The sequence below is a fragment of the Thermothielavioides terrestris genome, chromosome 6 (assembly GCF_000226115.1).
Source record: "Thermothielavioides terrestris NRRL 8126 chromosome 6, complete sequence".
In the NCBI taxonomy this organism is placed as follows: Eukaryota; Fungi; Ascomycota; class Sordariomycetes; order Sordariales; family Chaetomiaceae; genus Thermothielavioides; species Thermothielavioides terrestris.
The window spans coordinates 2,753,999-2,771,941 of record NC_016462.1 but is presented as its reverse complement, the minus strand read 5'-3'; the positions used below and the strand labels follow the sequence as shown (position 1 = coordinate 2,771,941).

Genomic DNA, 17,943 nt, shown 5'->3' with positions numbered 1-17,943 from the left:
GCAACCAACTGCAGCGGGATAATGGGGTGCGCGGGATGCCGATGTAGGACAGGGGCGGGGCAACGAGTCGAGTTTGAAGGGATGGACGTCGAGCAAAATCCTATAAATGGACTCGAGCAGCACAGCCGGTGCTGAAAAAGGCCTGCGTGAGGTGAAGACAGCCGGGAGCTGGTGCTGCCGGAAGGATACACGACAGTAGACAAGCCTCTCCTGCTGAATCCCACGGCTACTACGGAGTATCCTTCCAACAAATTCACCAGCCCTCTGCACGGAGATGGCCCAGACCGGCATGGATGCCGATCAGGCTGGGAACGAGATCCCGTTTCAGCCTTCGTAGGTCGTGCTGCATGTGCGGATGCGCGAAGTACTGTGTAGCCTCAAGCGGCTTGATCGCCAAACGCACCTCCGAACCTGGAAGGCAAGACGGCGCGAGGCCGGCGTGCGACCGGGACAAGGTGGAGGCTAAGGTGGCATTCAACGCTTCGCTCGTTAGTTTGTAACGGCGACTGCTTTTGGGCAGTTGACAGTTCATGACGGGCAGCGCGAGCCGTCACCAAGCCGGACTCTTGTGGACCACTCGCCGGGCACCCGTGCCCACACACCACCTAAATAGCATGTCGAGCCCGGGGATCAGCACGATGAAGCACGATCTCCCGCTGTCGCCGCGTCGCCCAGGAAGATCGCGGTCCTGGATTTTTCAATGCCCCCCTGGCGCAATATCCGGCTTAATCAGGCAGATGGCCGGCCCGACGGACTGCCTCTCGCATCGCGCGCTGGGCGCAGTCAGCTCGTCAATTGCACAACACTGTAATTACGCGTTACGCCAACCACGGATGTGGATTTTCTCTTATTTTTCCCTTAATTTTTCTGGTCTTTGACCCGGCGTCGAACACAATGAACGAGATTACCGAGAACCGCTAGATCGCTGATGCACCGAAGCAGTTAGAGCTCGACCGTTGGGAACCAGACCAAAAGCAAATTGCTGGATGGCGCTGGATGGCGCTGGATGGCGCATGACGGCCATTAGACTGCACCGTTGACTCTTGGATTCCTTCGTGCTAAGGAGTGTATTCCGCATGCACGTGCATACTCGTCCAGGAGTTGGGGTCTTGCATGTGGGCCACAGCACGCTCCCGCATGCGGGGGCTTGGGCGACACTTCGTATTGGCCTAGATGCTCATCTGGGATCTGAGACATCAGTGTTGCTGTGCAGTGGAAGGTTGAAAGGTGCAGAGGTACAACCCGACGCGATGCTGGCAGCCGGCAACCTTATGACGCCGCCGAAATTGGAAGCCGTGAGCTCGCAATTCACCCGACGCCGTGGCGCTTCATTGTCCCTGCTCCGGCGCCTGCTTTGTTGCCTGGAGGGGAAAGCGCAGCGCGTGGCCCAGAATGGGATCGGAGACCGTCCCCGATCCCCACTCCCCGCCCAGCTTTCTCCGCAAACTTCACCTTACCGAGGGGAAAATTCGGCGGAGGCGATTGGCCCTTCCAGGTTGTCCCCGGTCGCCGACAGGGAGATGAACCTTCGAGGCACTCATGTGGGCGCACCAAGCAGGGACGCGACCCCATCCGACCACTTACCCGGAACCTTCATCTTGTTCAGCGATTCGGGTGGAGAGGGAAATCGTTTGTCTTCAGCAACGTCGGCTAGAGTCTTTCGGCCCTTCAATATATGGTTCAAGAGCGGCTTGCGGTGACCGGTAGCCTGTTGTCGCTCGCTTACACCTTACTTATATCATCTCGATGCCCCGCCAGTTCTGATGCAGTGGGGGACGGGTCGACAAGAGACGGGAATTTTCCAGTTGAGCGGCGCCTTTGAACGGGCGAACGTCGAAGTTGTGGTTTCAAGATCCGAGACTCGCCAATCCAACCGATGGCCACCAAAATGCTGCTGTACACGAGGCTCGCGGCTCCCAAACAGCCAAAGAGACGATCACGAGGTGGTACGTCAAAACGGGCCAGTCACCCCTCTCCCTCTCCCCGGCCACAAAACGCCGGGTGCTGGGTGTTTTCGACTCAGCGCCCCAGGTCTTGTTGAGACAATCCGTGACTGACAAGTTCCGGGTTGCACACGGATAGGTTGTGCGTACTGGTACGTGGTCCCACTGTTCCCGCCCCCTGCCTCGATGCTGTACTCGCGCGCTACTACGAGCCCTCATTTCTGACCTTTCGTAAAGCAAGGAAAAGGTTCGTCCGCAGCAAGCCGTTACCGAAGCACCCGAGAGGCCCCGGATATCTCGCTGACGGCCTCTGCAGAAAAAGAAGTGTGATGAGAAACGGCCCAAGTGCGGCCGCTGCTCGGAGCACAATGTCGAGTGCGCTTATGAGGCCGTGAAACCACGCCAGCGGAAGAGACGCGAGTCGGCGCCTCTGGCAGCACCCGGAAGCCCTGCCGGCCTGCACTCGTTCTCGCGGAGGCTGTCGGACGCAGGCCGTCTGAGCCATGACTTCGACTACTTCGACGGTCGGCTTTCGTATGCTCTGGATGATCCGCTCGTCATGAGCCCGTGCGACAGCACTTTTGACGGCTTTTCCCTGCCACCATACTCCCCGACTGAGTTTCTGGACGGCCAAGGAGATGATAACACCTCAGAACAAAGCCCCGCCGCCAGCAGCAATGCCGTCGTCCCTCGGTCGAGGTCGTTATATCCAGACCTCGCCATGATCGCCCCTTGCCCTGTCGGCTCGCCGCTCAGGGACTTCTATGCGCCTGTATTCTCCGAATTCTCTGACTGCCGGAACCGGAGGGCTCTCGTCGATCACTTCTGCAACGTGTTGTCTCATCTCATCGTCTTCCGCGAGGAGACAGGCAACCCGTTCCAGCAGTTGGTCCTCCCGCTCACCAGCGCGGACTCCCCCGTCACATATGCCATGTTTGCCCTCGCCTCCGCCCATCTGGAGTACCGCGGCGTCGAAAATGCAGAGAAATCGCTCTACTTCCACAACGTGGCCATACGGGGCGTCGCACAGCTGATTGAGCATAGCAGTAAAGCCAATAAGAACGAGATCTTGGCGGCCATCATGTTGCTTGTCTATTACGAATGTGTAAGTCTACCAACACCGGGGCAGCACGCTCGGACAGGAGCTCAGATCGTCGCAGCTTGTCCAAAAAGGCCACTCCAACATCGTGGCCGGACACCTTAAAGGCGCCCTGACAATAATGGGCGGCGGCCCTGACCCGGCCGACTCGACGAGTGTCTTCTTGGAGCGCGTACGTGACCCTATCCGGCCCTGTCGCTGGGCGGCAGTAGGAGTCCCGCACTCACACAGTCCCAGGCCTTCCGGTTCTACGACGTAATAACGGCCCTGTCCAACGGCACATCGCCGCTCTCGGCGGCGCCGACACCAGGGTGCTTGCAACCGCTCTCGCCACTCGGTGCGCCTTTGGTTTCGCCTCTATGTAATGTCGATACCCTCTTGGGCATGGCCACGACCCTGTGGCCCATCATCCACCGCCTCGCCGGCCTGCGTGCGCTCAAAACCGAGCTTGAAGCGGCCCTCGGCTCGAACGAGGCTCCCTCTAAGATCGCCGTGCTCCGAACCGAGTTCGAGTCCACCACCCAGGCCATCGAATCCGCTCTCCTCCAATGGCAGCCCCAACTGCCCCCCGGTTTTATCCCCGACGATGTCAATGTCGACGACCCGTCGACAAATCTAACCAGCTCAGACTCGGAACCGCACCCGGCCGTCCCGACCATCGCTGTCGCCGGCTCTACGACCAGCAACAACACCACCAACCCGCCCGCCTCGCCCGCCCCGTCTGCCTGCCGCTCCCCCTCGCAACCACAGCACGCCCGCATCGCCTCGATCTACCACAACGCGCTCGCCTACCGGCACGCCTCGCTCGTCTACCTGTACCGCACCGTCCTGGGCCAGGCGCGCACCGCGGCGCCCGTGCAGAGCCACGCGCGCCTCGCGCTCGCCCACTGCGTCGCCACCGTCGATCACCGCGGGCCCATGTCCGCCCTGCTCTGGCCGCTCTTCGTCGCCGCCTGCGAGGCCGTCCTGCCCGCCGACCGCCGCCTGGCCGAGCGCGCCTTCGTCGAGGTCGACATGAGGCAGGGCATGCGCAACATCGATCGGGCGTGGGGGATTGTGCGCGAGGTGTGGCGCAGGGCGGACGCTGCTGCTGCCGCTGCCGCCGCCGCCGCTGCTGCTGTAGATGTCGCTGAGGCTGAGGTTGGGGTTGGGGTTGGTGTGGAAAGTGAGGGTGGTATTCCAGTGGTAGTCCGGGAGGGGGATGGGCAGGTCGATGGGGAGGTGGTGGTTGAGGGCGGAGAGGAGTTGTGGCGGACAGTGTGTCGCGAGATGGGGGTCAGCATTGTGTTTGGGTGAGGGAGACGCGTCAGGGGGGGCTGTCCGGGTGTCCTGAAAGGCGAGCGCGATGCGACAGGCGCGAGACTCCCGCTGTTGGACTTGAACGGGCTCGAGACAGACCAGCTGGCTTCGAACCGAGTGTTCCCCATCGTCATGCTCGACGGTATGGCAGGGGATGAGGAACGTGGCTGGGTGCGGCTACGAGATGGTCGAGACATCTGCCTAAAAGCCGAGAGATTGGCCGAGGGAGGCTGGACCAGTCAAAGCGGGCGAAATCGAGCCGCTGCTTGGAGCTCTCAACATCCCGGATCGGACTTCTCGGCTGAGCGGCGTTCCTTCCTTATGGACTGGATCACCGGGGGAACCATATCTTCCTCCTCGAGTGGGTTGGACTGGAGGGTCCTTTCAGGCAGGGGGATAACGAGGCCGCGATTTGGTCAGTGGGTGGTGCTTGGTCAGCAGGGAAAAAGGGACGTTATTGAGCATCCCTTCCTGGCGGACGTGTCGTGCATAGGTAGTTAGTGTACGGCTTGAATTTGTGTTCGGCGGCCGGCGATCCGTCCAGAGGAATGCGGCGTATGGGAAAAGGACAAAGGTTGGGACCCAGGGTTAAGGGGGGGAACTGCTTTGGCGGAGTACGGAGGTACAGGAGAGGAACCGAGCGGAAGGTGTTCTGGATTGCGTTTAAGGATGAGATGTACAGGACGGAACGGAATATAATATGCCTGATAACTTAGGTAGGTAACCACGGAATGGGAGTAAAAGGTTACATCCTCAGTCAGGGCTCCGGTGTAAGATATTGGTTCTGGGTATTGGGACGTTACCCGGTCAGCGTTACAAGGCGAGGTGCTTGGGCATCGCTATCAGCTCCATTCGAGCCCCTTCCTCCTCGGTAGTGTTACTATACGACACGAAGTTTTTGCCCTCTCAGCCACGCGGAGTGCTATGTACGGTATGCCCGCTGTGTGAGACTGGAGGAAGCCGCCAACGATATACTATCGGGAGGACTGAGTGGCTTCATCCCCATCGACTCATGGAACTGGCTACGGCACGCATCTTGTATCACAGTGGCTTAACACATTGGAGGAGACGGTGTCATGTGAGCGGTGCTGCATACTGCTGTGCACCCTTCTCTAAGTTCTTATCACGAAAGCCGTGGAAGATGCTGTGTAAGTCGACTTTATGTCAGCCAGGCTCGCCTTACAAAAACATGATGAGCAGGAGGTCGCGTGGGTGTGCAACTGGCAGCAAGTGGCTACTGGGAATTACGGATTAACTAGTATACACGTGCGTTCGCTTGCCTTTTAGGCTATTCTGGCTCCTTCTATTGGCACCCCTGGCTCCTGGGACACCCTGCCCCCGCTGCGGCGGTGATTGAGGGTCTGTTGATGGCCCGTCATTGGCGCTCCGGAAAGACCCCAACAGGACTGCGGCGCGGCCGAAGGTGACTCGCACGTTGTTCGATGGAATGATGGATGGAAGCAGTCAGCCGTTGCTGACGGCTGAGAAGGTCCGGACTTACCGATTGACGTTGCTGAGCACTCGGGAGCCCGATCCCTCGTTTCAAGTCTCCAACAATCCGGATCCACCGGGTGCGAGTGCAGCTACACAAGGGTGCACACGACGAAGGTGCGCACGCACGACGTGGGGCCAGATTGCTGGGAGAGATAACGCAGAGAGGGATACGGAGGTTGTGTAACGTTAATTAGGCAGGGACGCACTGACGGGGGTCTGGCATGCTTGGAAAACAGATCCGTCCCTACCTTAGGAAACTATCGCGACCGACGCTCGGGACGGCCCTGTCCGTTTCCACTGGGCGGCATAGCGGACTAGTGTAAGAGGATTCAGCAATGAAAGCGGTGGAAAAGGATTTGCGGCGGAACAAGCAGCTTTCTTTACTCAGGTAGTTAATGTTCCCGGTGTATGTCCGAGGGTTGGTGCTGTCGAGGGACAAGAAGGAGCCCGGCTCTGTCCACGCCATGGCGCGAGGTGACACGAGACAGACGCCGCGCTAAACCGTTTACAGCAGGATGCGGGGTTCGTGTCCTGGAACTTCTTTACGTACGATGACTGGCCTCCCGACTCGTCGCGAGGTTCCGTCCTTGAGATTGATCTTCTCTTGTTTCTACCTTTAGTCGCTGTTGTCTTCTCTCTTATTCAACGACTCTCCGTTTTGGGCATTCCTTTTTGCTCGAGCCGCCAAATCTGGGGAAGGTGGAGGAGCCCCATCAGACGACGGAAGAGCGGGGCTTGCCGCACGCACGGATCGCTCATCTCAGTTCTCGCTCTGGCGTGCTCAATGTGGGTAAGCGAGGATGAGTTACACTAACTGCATTGAACCTTACCGTTGGAACCGTCCCTCGTCCCGGCCGACCGCTTGTTTGAGGAGGCAAACTGCACAACATGGAAGCGTGGGAGCCGAGAGGCGCGACGTGCGGAAGAGTTGATATGTGCCTGTCACAAAACTTGGCAAGAGTAGCAAGATGCACCTTGAAGCCTTCTGCACCTGCGATTGGTGCGCTGCCTTTGTGTCAGAACGGACCGCTGGCTGGGCAGATAAATTTCGCAGCAGTGGCCGGGACGAATGCTGCCCGTCGCCGTCGCTTCTGAGTCCCAAAAGGACGATGCAGCGTCCCTGAACATTCTGTGTAGGTGTCCAAGGACTTTACAGAGAGCTCAACGGGGACGCGCATACAGCCGCCGCGACGCACCGAAACGCCTGCAGAGCGCCTCCTCGGTTAGGAACGTACTGACGTGAGCGAAATGAGGGGCTCAAACAGTCAGCGAAAGTGAAGCAGAAACGATGAAGCTGGTTCGGCAGCCTGTGCTTGAGCGTGCCCAACTAACGGAGCACTCACCCGATTATTGGCGTTATCTTCCGGCCCGCTATTGGGGGCCTACCTAGGAAGATTCAATTTTGGGCCGCTGCTGCCGTTCGTTAGCCTGCACCATTTCTCGCTTGGCAGGCAGCCCAACCCGGGCCATTCTGACACCAACTAGGTAGGTCGTTACCGCGGCTCGCACTCACACCGCGTTCTGTCCCGCGCTCCTTGTTCCTTCCGTTGCAACCTCCCAAGCCGTTTGCTTTTCCTGCCCGAGGTTCCCCTCCAAAAAATTTCCCCTTCTTGCTCGCTCTCATCCTCTGCATCCCGTCCCGTCTCTCCCTGACTTAGTGAGGGCTTGCCCACCGCTGTTGGTGCCCCCCAAGACACCTTCTCTTAACCAAGGCAAGGGCTATCGCTGCTGCTGCTCCAGCCAACCAACTGGCAGGCGGCGTCCAGAAACAAACACGAAGCTCCGCACCCTCATCGCTGATCCTTGCGCCGCGCCCCTGACTTCCCTCAGGGTTCCATTTCCCAGGTGCTCCTGTGCTCGGCCGCCTGTCCGCATTTCCTATCTCCAAATCTCTACCCGAACCCGGAAAAGATGACTTTGTTGAAGGCTGCCGGCCTTCCGTCCGCAATGGTTATGACCACACTGCGTCTCTGCTGATCGCCACCAGCCCCAAGGCTTTGGGAAAGCTCCCGCGCACTGCGGCGTCAAGCAAGCCGAACCCAACCCCGCCTTGTTTTCCCCTATCCTGCTCCTTGGCTGAATCCGCCAATTCCGTGGCCGCTCTTTCACGCCACACCGGAAGTCGATCTCGCCGGAGCACGGACACCCCGCCATTGAGGGCTCACCACATCGAGTCCGCTTCAGCGCCGAAAATCGGCTCACCATGGTGTTGCTATTGAGGAGACGCCCGACATGACCACCCCGATCAGCGCTGTGCTGCCGCCGCCCAAGCAAATCCGCTTTGTGAACAACCAAGGCCAGCCCCCGTCCAAGCGACGGCGGATCAACGCAGCGTACGTCTCCTCATTCCTCATTGCTCATGCTTGTGCTTCAGTTCCAAATTGTGTGTGTGGCATGTGTGGCATGTATGGCTCGCATCCTGCTGCGCCAGCATGGCATTGCCGTGGTTGCGGTCGAGCCATGGGGGGTCCTTTGCGATGGCGATGTGCCGACGATGCCGAACTGGAACTGGAATCTAAAAGCGCACTAGATGCTTGACATGTCGGAAGAGGAAAACCCGGTGTGCCGGTGAGAAGCCGGATTGCTCAACCTGCAAGAAAAATGGGCACGTGTGTCTCGGGTATTCAGACCTCGTTGAGAGGAAGAGGGAGGGCCGGGACGGCGATGAGCCGGCGTTCCCGAAAAGCGAACTCCTGGACACGGCCCACGTGAGCCACGCTATCGAGCACCATTATCCGGACGAGGATGACGACAAGCGGGACCGCCGGCACTGGAAGAGCAAGCCTGCGCCTCGGATGGCAGGTTTTGTCGACCAGGACGCCGTGTCCAGGAGGGATCCGCAGGAGAATGAGAACGATTGGGACCTGGACAGCAAGTCGCCGGGCTCGTCCAGGACCGCCGGCCGCTCCAACACGGGTCGCCATGCGGCTTACTCGGACGACAGCCGGAGCTCGCACAACCGGTCGCCCGTTCAGCTCGAACGCCACCGCGTGCCCTATTTTCGATATTTCGGTCCCACCGCCATTGTTCCGGGCTTCAAGCAGATGGTAGTGAACATCTACCGCGACAGCAGGCGAAAGAGCCGAGGCGGCTCCTTCTCTACGACGTCGCCGGGGTCACTCCCAGGCTACGGAACTGCTAATGGCCACACGCTACACCACGAGGGTGTTGTGGAGACGCTCGAGGACTTGCCGGTATACGATGTCAATAGTTCCGGTCCAGTCCATCCTTTGATTCTCTCTCTCGCCGAGACCTTCTTTCTTTATCTCGGCTGCAACTACCTGTTCCTCAAGAAGGACCGGTTCCTGCGGATGCTGAAGGAGAAGAAGGTTGCGCCTATATTGGTCGACGCGGTCTGCGCCTTGGCTGCTCGGTTCTCGGATCAGCCCATCTTCACCAACGAAAATGACGGGAAGACGAAGCGATCCGACTATGGTCGCGTCTTTGCGCAGCGGGCCAAGGCCGCGACTGTCGACACCTTCCCTTGTCCCTCGGTCGCGGCTGTCCAGGCCTGCCTGCTGATGGCGTATGAAGGGTTCGGCGCCGATCAAGACAGCGCGCTCTGGATGTACCTCGGCCTCGCCATCAGGATGGCCGTCGATCTCGGGTTGCAGAAGATGGAGGGCGTCAAATATCAGGGCGAGAACGATCCCTGGTACACGCGGTACTGGTTCCGCAAGAGCACGGACGGACCAGATGGACCCGACGGCAAGGATAGCGTTGAGGACACCCTGAGCCCGGCGGAGCAGCGGGAGGTCGAACAGGAACGCATCGATACATTCTGGGCTGTTTTCGTTCTGGATCGTGTCATCTCTTCGGGCACGGGCCGGCCCGTGACATTTCGAGACGACGATTTCGAGCTTTCGCTCCCGCCGCACGCCGAGGATCCCGTCTCAGGCTGGCCCGCGCCGTTTCCCCCGTTCATCGAGATCATTCACTTGTACGGCCGCGTGTCTGACGTCCTCAACAACATCCGGGATGCCAATGATCTCACCGAGGAGAAGCTGGCCGCGCTCAGGATCATGGAGAGAGACCTAACCGCCATCTACCAGAAGCAAGATGATCGCCTCCACTTCAACGCCGTAAACTTCCGCGGATATGTCAATGCAAACCAGGGCACCACCTTCATCCTGCTGCACTTCTGGTTTCACGCGTTGGTCATTGTACTCCACCAGCCTACCTTGATGACTCCCTTCCATAATCTGAGGCCGACCCAGCTGCTGGCGAACAGCCCCGACCTTCCAAACAGTCGCGAGCTGTCCATGTCGAGCGCCAAGACGATCGCCGATATTCTCGCCTTTGCTGAACTGATCGACCCCAAGAGCTTGATTGGCAACCCGTTCACGTCGCAACCCATCTACATTGCCGCATGCGCCTTCTTGATGGAGTCTGCCGCCAACCCGTCGCAACCATCTTCCTGGGAGCCTTCACCGTCTCCTGATGCGAAGGCAGATCACTTCAAAGCGTCCGTTGGAAGATACGGCTCGAGCCATGACCCACGCCCGGCGAAGCACTCCCTGCTCGCATCTGCTGCCAACCAGAACTACCAGCGCTGCTATAAATCCCTCCAGCAGCTGGAGCAATACTGGGGCGGCGTTGGCTACATCCTGAGCGCTCTGGACCAAAAGTCCAAGGGCATTTGGGATTGTGACCCCTCCTTGAGCAAGGATTACGAGCCCATGAAGCTGGCACGGCGAGACTCGTTCGGCCGTCTGCCCAGATTCGAGCATCCTTCCTCGCCGAATGTTCCTCCTATCGCGTATTCTCTGACAGGCACCACGAATTCTCCCAACTCCAACCTTACCGTCCTCTTCCAAGGAAATCTCCCAGCGCAACCCGGCGGGCCTGGTCCAGCTTCGGTCCCGGTGCCGCCGCCGCCGCCGCCGGCGGGTCCGGTAACGGCAGCAACTCCGCCTGGTAATATGATCTACGATCCCATTAGGCAGAGTCTCCCGGAAGCGCCTCCGGCGTATCTGCAACCCAATGTCTCCGCCGGCCGCTATCAGCAAGATCCGGGCCCCAAGACAAGCCGGCTGTCCCAGTCGCCAGCGATCGGCAAGTCGATGTTGAAATATGAGTCGCCGTCCCCGGGCGACATGGACCAGAGCAGTTCCCGCGGCGACTCCAAGTCGCATCTGCATGCCGCCATGTCCCGGGCCAGCCAGGGTCAGCTGCACCAAACACCGTACAACCATGCCTCGCATCACCAGCCAAGCTATGATCCCATGGGCCACGACCGATCGCCCACCGGTACGCCCACGGATTCTGGCATGGGTCAGCAACAAATGCTGCACAACCACAGTATTAGCCACAGTCACAATCAGCACCACCACGGCCACGACAGCGGCGATGGCCACAACAACAACCACGGCTACGAGGCGGACTTTGCGCAGAGCGGCTTGGCGTCGGGGTCGTATTCGTATATGGGCCTGAATCCGATCAACGACGTCATCACCTTCAACAGCCAAGAAGTCAACTTTGACATGCTCGGGCTGCAGACCGAAATGATGCCGCCTTGGCTGGAGATCTTACCGGGAGATGTCCTCGGCGGACTGTTTGAGGGCGGGATAATGGGCGCAAGTCAGCATATGGGGTAGGCGATGGTAGGAGGCGGGGGCAATAAGGCAGGGTTATGAATGATGATACAATCCTGGGCTGGGGCTACGAGCATGCTCATGTTGGACTGCATTTGGTGCTATTTACTTGGCTTTTACATGCATGTCTCCTTTGATCCCATCAAGCCAATTTTGTTTCTCTATATTGTTTTTCCGCCGCCTCTTGTTTTTTAGTGTTCCTTTGCGAGCCAGCGAGTGCATTCGGGGTATTTGTCGCCCTTCTTGTCGGCGGGAACGAAGAAGGGAACGGGAGTTGATGGATGCAGCACTGACCCCTGACCACAGGGAGCCTAAAGCACGGGCAAAGTGGCCAGCGAATGACCTATGCAGTTTATTATTTGCTTAGAACAAGAGATACCGATTCGGGCGGTGGGCGGTGGGCAGCATCGTTCGTGTTGGGATGTTTGTTTTGTTTCTCCGTCTCAATCTTGTTGTGATACACATGCTCTGTTTATTTACTGGGAGTCTCTCTCTGCTCGATTACTCGCACGCACAAACACACGTTGCATCTGCACGGTTACATGGTATATCTGGCGTGGTATATCCGGCGCATGGAGAGGTTCGGGAAGGGGGATCATGGACGGTTTGGCAGACGGACGGACGGACGGACAGGCAGGTGAAGAGGTGGAGAGACGATCGGGCAGAAAAGAAACGCTGGCAGGCAGGGTCTCGGGCTGGCTCTCGGGCAGGGTCTCGTTTCTTTGCAGCAGCAGATTCCTTTTTGGTTCAACTAGGTTTCCAGTTCCAAGTTGCGATTGCGGTGCCGGTCACGGTTGCGGGCGAGGCCTCTCATATACGTGGATTCTTGTTAGTTTGTTGAGACCTTACCTTTATCTTTTACCTCACTTCTCCTTGCCGTTTGAATCTTACCTTGGTCTTGTCTTGCGTGAATGGAGTTCCAGTTCTTTTAGTGTAGTTTGGATTGAACAGCAGTATGTCTGGGGGTGTGTGTGGTGGTAGTGAAGTGTGAGTTCGTGAAGCCGTAGTTGTGATGAGTGAAGACTGAGTTTGCATTTGGATGTGTGCTCAAATCTCTTCTCACCCTCACTCACCCTCACCACCACCAGCTCTTTCGCGTCAGTCAGACAGGGCATCTTCCTAGGCTCTCTCCCCTTGATAGGTAGGGAGGTAAACAGCACCGTTCCTGCTGACAGAAATCGGTCTGTAACGAACGCTTCTGTGGGAATGTATATAGTAGACAAGCAGAAGCACAGTCAACCAGCGCGTTATCTATCTATCCCATAACCGGAAATCGGAATTGGGGAGGTTAGGTAGTTTTAAGGTGTTGGGGAGGGTAAGGTTCGAGGGTAAGGTCTATCTGAATCGAGACTGCGAGCGGGTGTGGCGAAAGGGGTATGCATACATACATAAGGAGAAAAAAAATCCGTGTAAGCCCTTGGCCAAGATAGCACTAGCAGGAGTTAAGGAATAGGACTTGACGACGGTAGGACAGCCTGAGTCAAGTTGGTGTTACATTGTTACATTGTGGTTTGCAAACACCAAACATACAGCCAGGATCATCCATCCCCAGGGCGACTGAACATAGTTCACCAGCCGCAGACTCACGGAAAGGGAAGTTAGGTGAATGAATGACAATTGACTGACTTAACAACTGATCTATATACACGCTCTTCTGGTATATATCTACAGTTCAAAGACAAGAAAAGACACGGCTTTCCCCGCGTCCGCCCTGTCGGTCTATCTATCTCAGCGGGAAGTCCAGACACTGTCTGCAGCCTACACAGTAAGAAATTACAATATGCAGAGGTCATGCATGCAGTCATTCATCCATCCATCTATCCAACCCCTCATCATCATCATCATCAGCTTTACCCATCCCTCCATCCATCCAGCCCATCATCATCACTACCCCATTACCCCATCCCTCCATCCCTCCATCACCATCACCATCATTAACCCATTACTCCATTCCTCCATCCATCCATTTCCCTTCCACGCGCAGCCCATCCCAACCTCAAAGCATCGCCTGCGCCTCACCAAGCTTCCTGGAGCAGAACGCGCCAAAGTACGCGTTGAGCGCGTCGACAGTGGCGCTGCCCTCGGCCAGCGCGACGACAATGCCGACGTACCCGTCGGGGCGGACGACGACGACGCCGCCGCGGTCCTGGTCGAGGCCCATCTTGGCGTGCGCGCAGGCGGCGGCGTCGGGCACGCGGCGGTCCCAGCGGTCGTCGGCGTAGACGTGGTCGCGGTAGCGGGCCAGCAGGGGCGGTAGGTCGCGGGCGATCTCGACGGAGGGGTGCGGGGCGGCGAAGACGGTGCAGAGGGTGAAGAAGTGCGAGTGCGGGCTGTGGCGCTCGTGGTGGCTGACGCGGTCGGCGTCCGGGCGGGCGTAGGCGGTGTAGAAGGAGTTCTTCTTGGCCATGTTGGCGGCGAGGTCGCGCAGGGCCTGGGCGGTGACGCTGGGCTTGCCGGCGAAGACGAAGATGCGGAAGGCGCCGTTCAGCGGGACCTCCTGCTCGAGGTGGACCACGTTGGCGTCGACGACGCGGGTGACGTCGGCGTTGATGAACAGGCGCCCGGGCACCAGCTTGGTGCCCTTGGGGTGCACGACGCGAGACTGGGCCGGGTGCGATGGCGACCAGTTGAGCGCGTTGGGCTTGTAGAAGACGCCGTAGCCGCTGGTGAACTCGCACGACTCCTTGAACGTCCTGATGAACTCGTTCTCTTCCTGGCCGGCCTTGGCGCCGGCGGAGGCGGCAGCCACCTCGTTGGCAGCGGGCGGGCGCTCCGAGAAGAGCTTCGCATACTTGTTGTCGAAGGCCAACAGCGCCTCGGCCACGTCCTTGCGTTCGGGCTCGTATGTCTCGAGAAGGCTGCGGTTGGCAAAACCGGCCTCGACGGCGTGGATCTTCCAGGCCAAGTTCAGCGCGTCCAGGAACGCGGTGTTCATGCCCTGGCCGGCTTTGGGCTGGGAGACATGGTGTTAGCTCCACATTCACGGGACGTTCGCGGTTAGAAAGACGGTCGAGAAACTCACGCTATGGGTGTGGCAGGCATCACCGCCCAGGAAGACGCGGTGGTCCAGCGTATACTTATCAGCGATGCCCTGGCCGATGGGGTAAACCGAGTACCATTCGACCCGCTCCCACTCGATGGAGTAGGGCTGCAGGATGCGCTTGGCCGAAGCCTGGACTTCCTCGGCACTTGCTGTCTTCCGGGGGTTGAAGTCGGGGTCGGTCGAGGAGGCGAGCTGGATGTAGAGGCGGACCATGTTGTTCTCGCGGGGGATAACCATGATGGAGCCGTGCTCGGAATGGATGGTGCATTTCATCTGCGGCAGCGTCAGCAGCCACCTCTTGCATGGAACACAGGTGTCTACGCACCTTGATATCGGGGAAATCCGTCTTCACAACGCCATCCATGACACCCCACACATAGGCGATGGGGTCCTTGTGCTTGATGCCAATCTTCAGCTGGTCGCGGATGAATGACTTCGCCCCCTCGCCGCCGAATAGATACTTCGCCTTGACCGTCTCCTTAGCAGTGCCATCAACGTGCTCCAAGTGCACCGTGACGGGGTATTCGGGGTCGTCCTTCTCGTTGGAAGTGAAGCCTTTGATGGTCCACGGCCGCTGGATCTTGACGCCGTTTTTCTCGAGGTCACCGATGAAGACACGCTCGATCAGACCCTGGTGAAGAAGGGTGGTGAAGGGGTATCTGGCGTCGATGAAGCTGGGGCAGCTGGCCCATGTGCCGGTCCGGACAATGCCCTTGCCGCCCTTTGGCGGGTCCCAGAAGGCAACTTCGTAGACACGGGCGGGCTTGTGGGCCATGATGGCGGATTTGAGCCCCATGTTCCGGAGCAGGTCGAGCGAACGGGGCTGGATCCCGTCAGCCCGGCCGGTTGGGGTCGGCTCCGCTCTGTTGTCGATGTGCTTGATCTTGTACCCCCATCTCGCCAAGCAGGTCGACAGCATCAGGCCGACTGGGCCAGCGCCGACAATGACTGCGGCAGGTCAACAGTCTGTTCGTGGACCGGGATGGACTGGTGCTTGCTGAGCTCACTTACCAATGTCATAGTGGCTAGGGCTGGGATGCCTCTCGGCAGGCGTGCCCATGTTTTTCTGGGTATCCGAACGAAGAAGAGTGGAATGCGAAAACAAAACAATGGAGAAAAACAACAGCGGTCCGGGGGTATCTCAAGACGCACAGGAGAACGAAGGGTTGAACGGGCTGGCAGGTCAGACGGTCAGAAAGCTTGGGAGGTCCGGCAAGATATTTGAACACCGGCGGGCTCTACATCCGAAGGAACCCAAGACTACGCTGGACGGAGAAAGCGCACAAAAGAAAGCCATCAATCAGATCGCCCGATAGCCAACGCGCGTGGGGATGGCATAACCCAGCAGCGCGGCAACGAGTTCGGGAACATCCATGGGCTGGGGTCCAGGCTCGGGCTTGAACACCAAAAAGGCGAAAGCGAAGACCAGCGTTCACCATACATGGGGCCTGTTCGGGCGAGGTGAGCGGCTGGCGGGCGAGGGAGGACACGCAAGGCAAGCAACGAGCTACGGAGTACTCCCATGTGGGGAAAGGGGGGGGGATCCCTTGGGCATGCTGTCGGGCGGCCAGCCGCGGCCGTTGCGACACACGACTGCGTATCAGCAAGATTGCTGGCCTTGGACACTCGCACCGCGGTCATCACCGCGAGTCTGCTGGCTCGAGGGAGTGAGGGGGAAGCCTCGGGACTTAACCACGGGATTGGGTAGCGGGGCCGTTGTGGGGTCGCCACGGCTGAGGTCTCGGGAATGAAGAGTACGCGCCGGGTTTGGACCGGGGTTTGGGAGCGCTCCACAGCGCGGCCGTCAGCCTCAGAGACGACAACCTTCAGGCCTTCACAGCTGGGATTGGGCCGGCTCTGTTGCCGACTTCGCGTCACTGTGCTGTAGCGCAGCCGTACCCGCCAGCCGGCGCGCGCAGGGTTCCGCAGGTTCCCTTGGTCGATCGTCCCATCTTGCATGCCTGGTCTCCGAACCGGTCCGTGGGAGGAGCCGCATGGCAACGACGAGCGGCTTGCCCTTCGCAACGCGGGTCTGCGTTTTGCCAGGCATCGATCAGTCTTGGCAGTCGTCGAGTGGTTCCGGCGCTCAGGGGGCAGCTAGCGAGGCCGAATTCGATGCGATGCGCTCTTCGCCGGATTGAACGGAGTGAGGCGTGAGTCTCAGAACTGCTGCCCACTCCACTCCCCTTGCCTCTCCTTCACCGTCTCGCAACCTTCATCCACATGGGGCTGGTCCGGCCATGCTCCACTCTTTTGCGTTGCCTGCGTCCAGGGGGAAGTTGTCCACAGGCAACCCCGGGGGGGTTCGACGCTGCCCGTCGACTAGCTCTGTGGTGTGTGGAGGATATGGGTTGAACGAATGGACTTGCTCCACGCTGGAACTCGGTCGCACGTGTATCACCGGGTGTGCCACCGATGGCTTCTTCTTCATGCTGGGCGACGTTGCCACACGGTAACAGGTTTACCCAGCGAGGTCCGAGAGAATAAGGACCAGCAAGGCCGGAGGGACGCCGTTGCCAAAGTGGTTGGGAATGTCCGGTTTTGCCGTGGCAGGATGGAGGATCCGTTCCGGCCGCAACGCTTGGCATCTCGGTCGAGGCTCCGTGCCATTCCCTCATTCCCTCTTTTTTTCTTTTCCATGGTTCGACCACAAGCTCGCCGCGGAATGGAATGCAACGCCATGACCGCCGCTGGCCGGCCGCTCTTCCGGGTTGAATCGGCCTGAGGATCAGCAGCCGCTCCTGCCCCGTTCAAGGATCAATCAGCTTGGAATGGCGGCAACGACGGCGACGGTGGCGACGAGAAACATCGTTCCTTCTCTTTTGGGCGGCCATCGTCCCGAGCGCCTGCCTCCCTTAGGTAGCCACGTTTCCGGGTCCCCCATTTTCCTCGACCGATGACTCAACAGGTGGTGGCTCTGGCTGCTTACCTCCCTGTCTCAGTAAATTTCCTCCTCAGCAATGGGACAATGGAGCCGGTAAAGAGAAAGGCTGGCTTGGATGGCGGCGTCGTTGTCCCGTCCTCGTCCCCTGAGTCCAGGGGGCATTGCTGTGCAGCCCAAGGTGTAGTGCTGTGTCGCACTCAGCACTCACAGCGCGGCCTTTGTTCTTGGCTTGCTCGGAGGAGGGGGAGGGGTGGAGGAGGGCATGTTGACGTCCCGGTATTCTCGTCTCCGGTTCAGTTACGGGCAGCACCGAGAGAGGCCCGGAGAGGTGCCCCGAGAGGTGCCCCGAGAGGTGACCCGAGAGAAGCCCCGTTTTCTTTCCCTGTTCCGCCGAACCGGTCATGCTCGGCGGCGGCATCGAGCGCCGAGAGCGGGCGGGCGAGAGCCATCGCGGCCTAATCTATTGCGGGTCCCAGTGCACGACGATGTCGCCATGGAAACCCCTCAGCTGCGAGGCATACTTCCCGCTGTCGTGCTCCCAAAAAACACGTCGAGTTATTCTTCGCACTTGTTGCAAAAGCGATCGC

General features: G+C 59.1%; 4 protein-coding genes across 4 annotated transcripts; 2 read left to right on the top strand and 2 right to left on the bottom strand.

Moving 5' to 3' along the window:
- Nucleotides 1-2,420: 2,420 nt before the first annotated feature.
- On the top strand, nucleotides 2,421-4,614 carry THITE_2124590 (uncharacterized protein). The gene is made up of 3 exons (XM_003658052.1): nucleotides 2,421-3,048; nucleotides 3,104-3,214; nucleotides 3,280-4,614. Exons 1-3 carry the CDS (start codon nucleotides 2,665-2,667, stop codon nucleotides 4,336-4,338), a joined length of 1,554 nt encoding a protein of 517 aa, XP_003658100.1. The 5' UTR covers nucleotides 2,421-2,664; the 3' UTR covers nucleotides 4,339-4,614.
- A 2,689-nt stretch (nucleotides 4,615-7,303) lies between these two features.
- Nucleotides 7,304-11,603, top strand: THITE_2124588 (uncharacterized protein). Its single transcript, XM_003658051.1, has 3 exons — nucleotides 7,304-7,320; nucleotides 7,823-8,168; nucleotides 8,366-11,603. The coding sequence occupies exons 2-3, from the start codon at nucleotides 8,068-8,070 to the stop codon at nucleotides 11,430-11,432; spliced, it is 3,168 nt and encodes a 1,055-aa protein (XP_003658099.1). The 5' UTR covers nucleotides 7,304-7,320; nucleotides 7,823-8,067; the 3' UTR covers nucleotides 11,433-11,603.
- A 1,726-nt stretch (nucleotides 11,604-13,329) lies between these two features.
- Nucleotides 13,330-15,650, bottom strand: THITE_2124584 (uncharacterized protein). The gene is made up of 4 exons (XM_003658050.1): nucleotides 15,484-15,650; nucleotides 14,798-15,420; nucleotides 14,452-14,745; nucleotides 13,330-14,382 (listed from the first exon to the last, which is right to left on the bottom strand). The coding sequence occupies exons 1-4, from the start codon at nucleotides 15,530-15,532 to the stop codon at nucleotides 13,426-13,428; spliced, it is 1,923 nt and encodes a 640-aa protein (XP_003658098.1). The 5' UTR covers nucleotides 15,533-15,650; the 3' UTR covers nucleotides 13,330-13,425.
- Nucleotides 15,651-15,772: 122 nt separating this feature from the next.
- On the bottom strand, nucleotides 15,773-16,431 carry THITE_159521 (uncharacterized protein; the record flags this gene model as incomplete). Its single annotated transcript, XM_003658049.1, has 2 exons — nucleotides 15,773-15,857; nucleotides 16,064-16,431. 2 exons carry the CDS (start codon nucleotides 16,429-16,431, stop codon nucleotides 15,773-15,775), a joined length of 453 nt encoding a protein of 150 aa, XP_003658097.1.
- Between the last annotated feature and the right edge of the window lie 1,512 nt (nucleotides 16,432-17,943).

What these genes read in the sequence shown, in the direction of transcription:
- THITE_2124588 (XM_003658051.1), top strand. Translation starts at nt 8,068, where the DNA reads ATGACCACCCCGATCAGCGCTGTGCTGCCGCCGCCCAAGCAAATCCGC. An exon ending in CGACGGCGGATCAACGCAGC is followed by an intron (nt 8,169 to 8,365) that starts GTACGTCTCCTC and finishes AAAGCGCACTAG; the next exon opens with ATGCTTGACATGTCGGAAGA.
- THITE_2124584 (XM_003658050.1), bottom strand. Translation starts at nt 15,532, where the DNA reads ATGGGCACGCCTGCCGAGAGGCATCCCAGCCCTAGCCACTATGACATT. An exon ending in CCCTAGCCACTATGACATTG is followed by an intron (nt 15,421 to 15,483) that starts GTAAGTGAGCTC and finishes GACCTGCCGCAG; the next exon opens with TCATTGTCGGCGCTGGCCCA. An exon ending in CGGATTTCCCCGATATCAAG is followed by an intron (nt 14,746 to 14,797) that starts GTGCGTAGACAC and finishes ACGCTGCCGCAG; the next exon opens with ATGAAATGCACCATCCATTC.
- THITE_2124590 (XM_003658052.1), top strand. Translation starts at nt 2,665, where the DNA reads ATGATCGCCCCTTGCCCTGTCGGCTCGCCGCTCAGGGACTTCTATGCG. An exon ending in TGCTTGTCTATTACGAATGT is followed by an intron (nt 3,049 to 3,103) that starts GTAAGTCTACCA and finishes AGATCGTCGCAG; the next exon opens with CTTGTCCAAAAAGGCCACTC. An exon ending in CGAGTGTCTTCTTGGAGCGC is followed by an intron (nt 3,215 to 3,279) that starts GTACGTGACCCT and finishes ACACAGTCCCAG; the next exon opens with GCCTTCCGGTTCTACGACGT.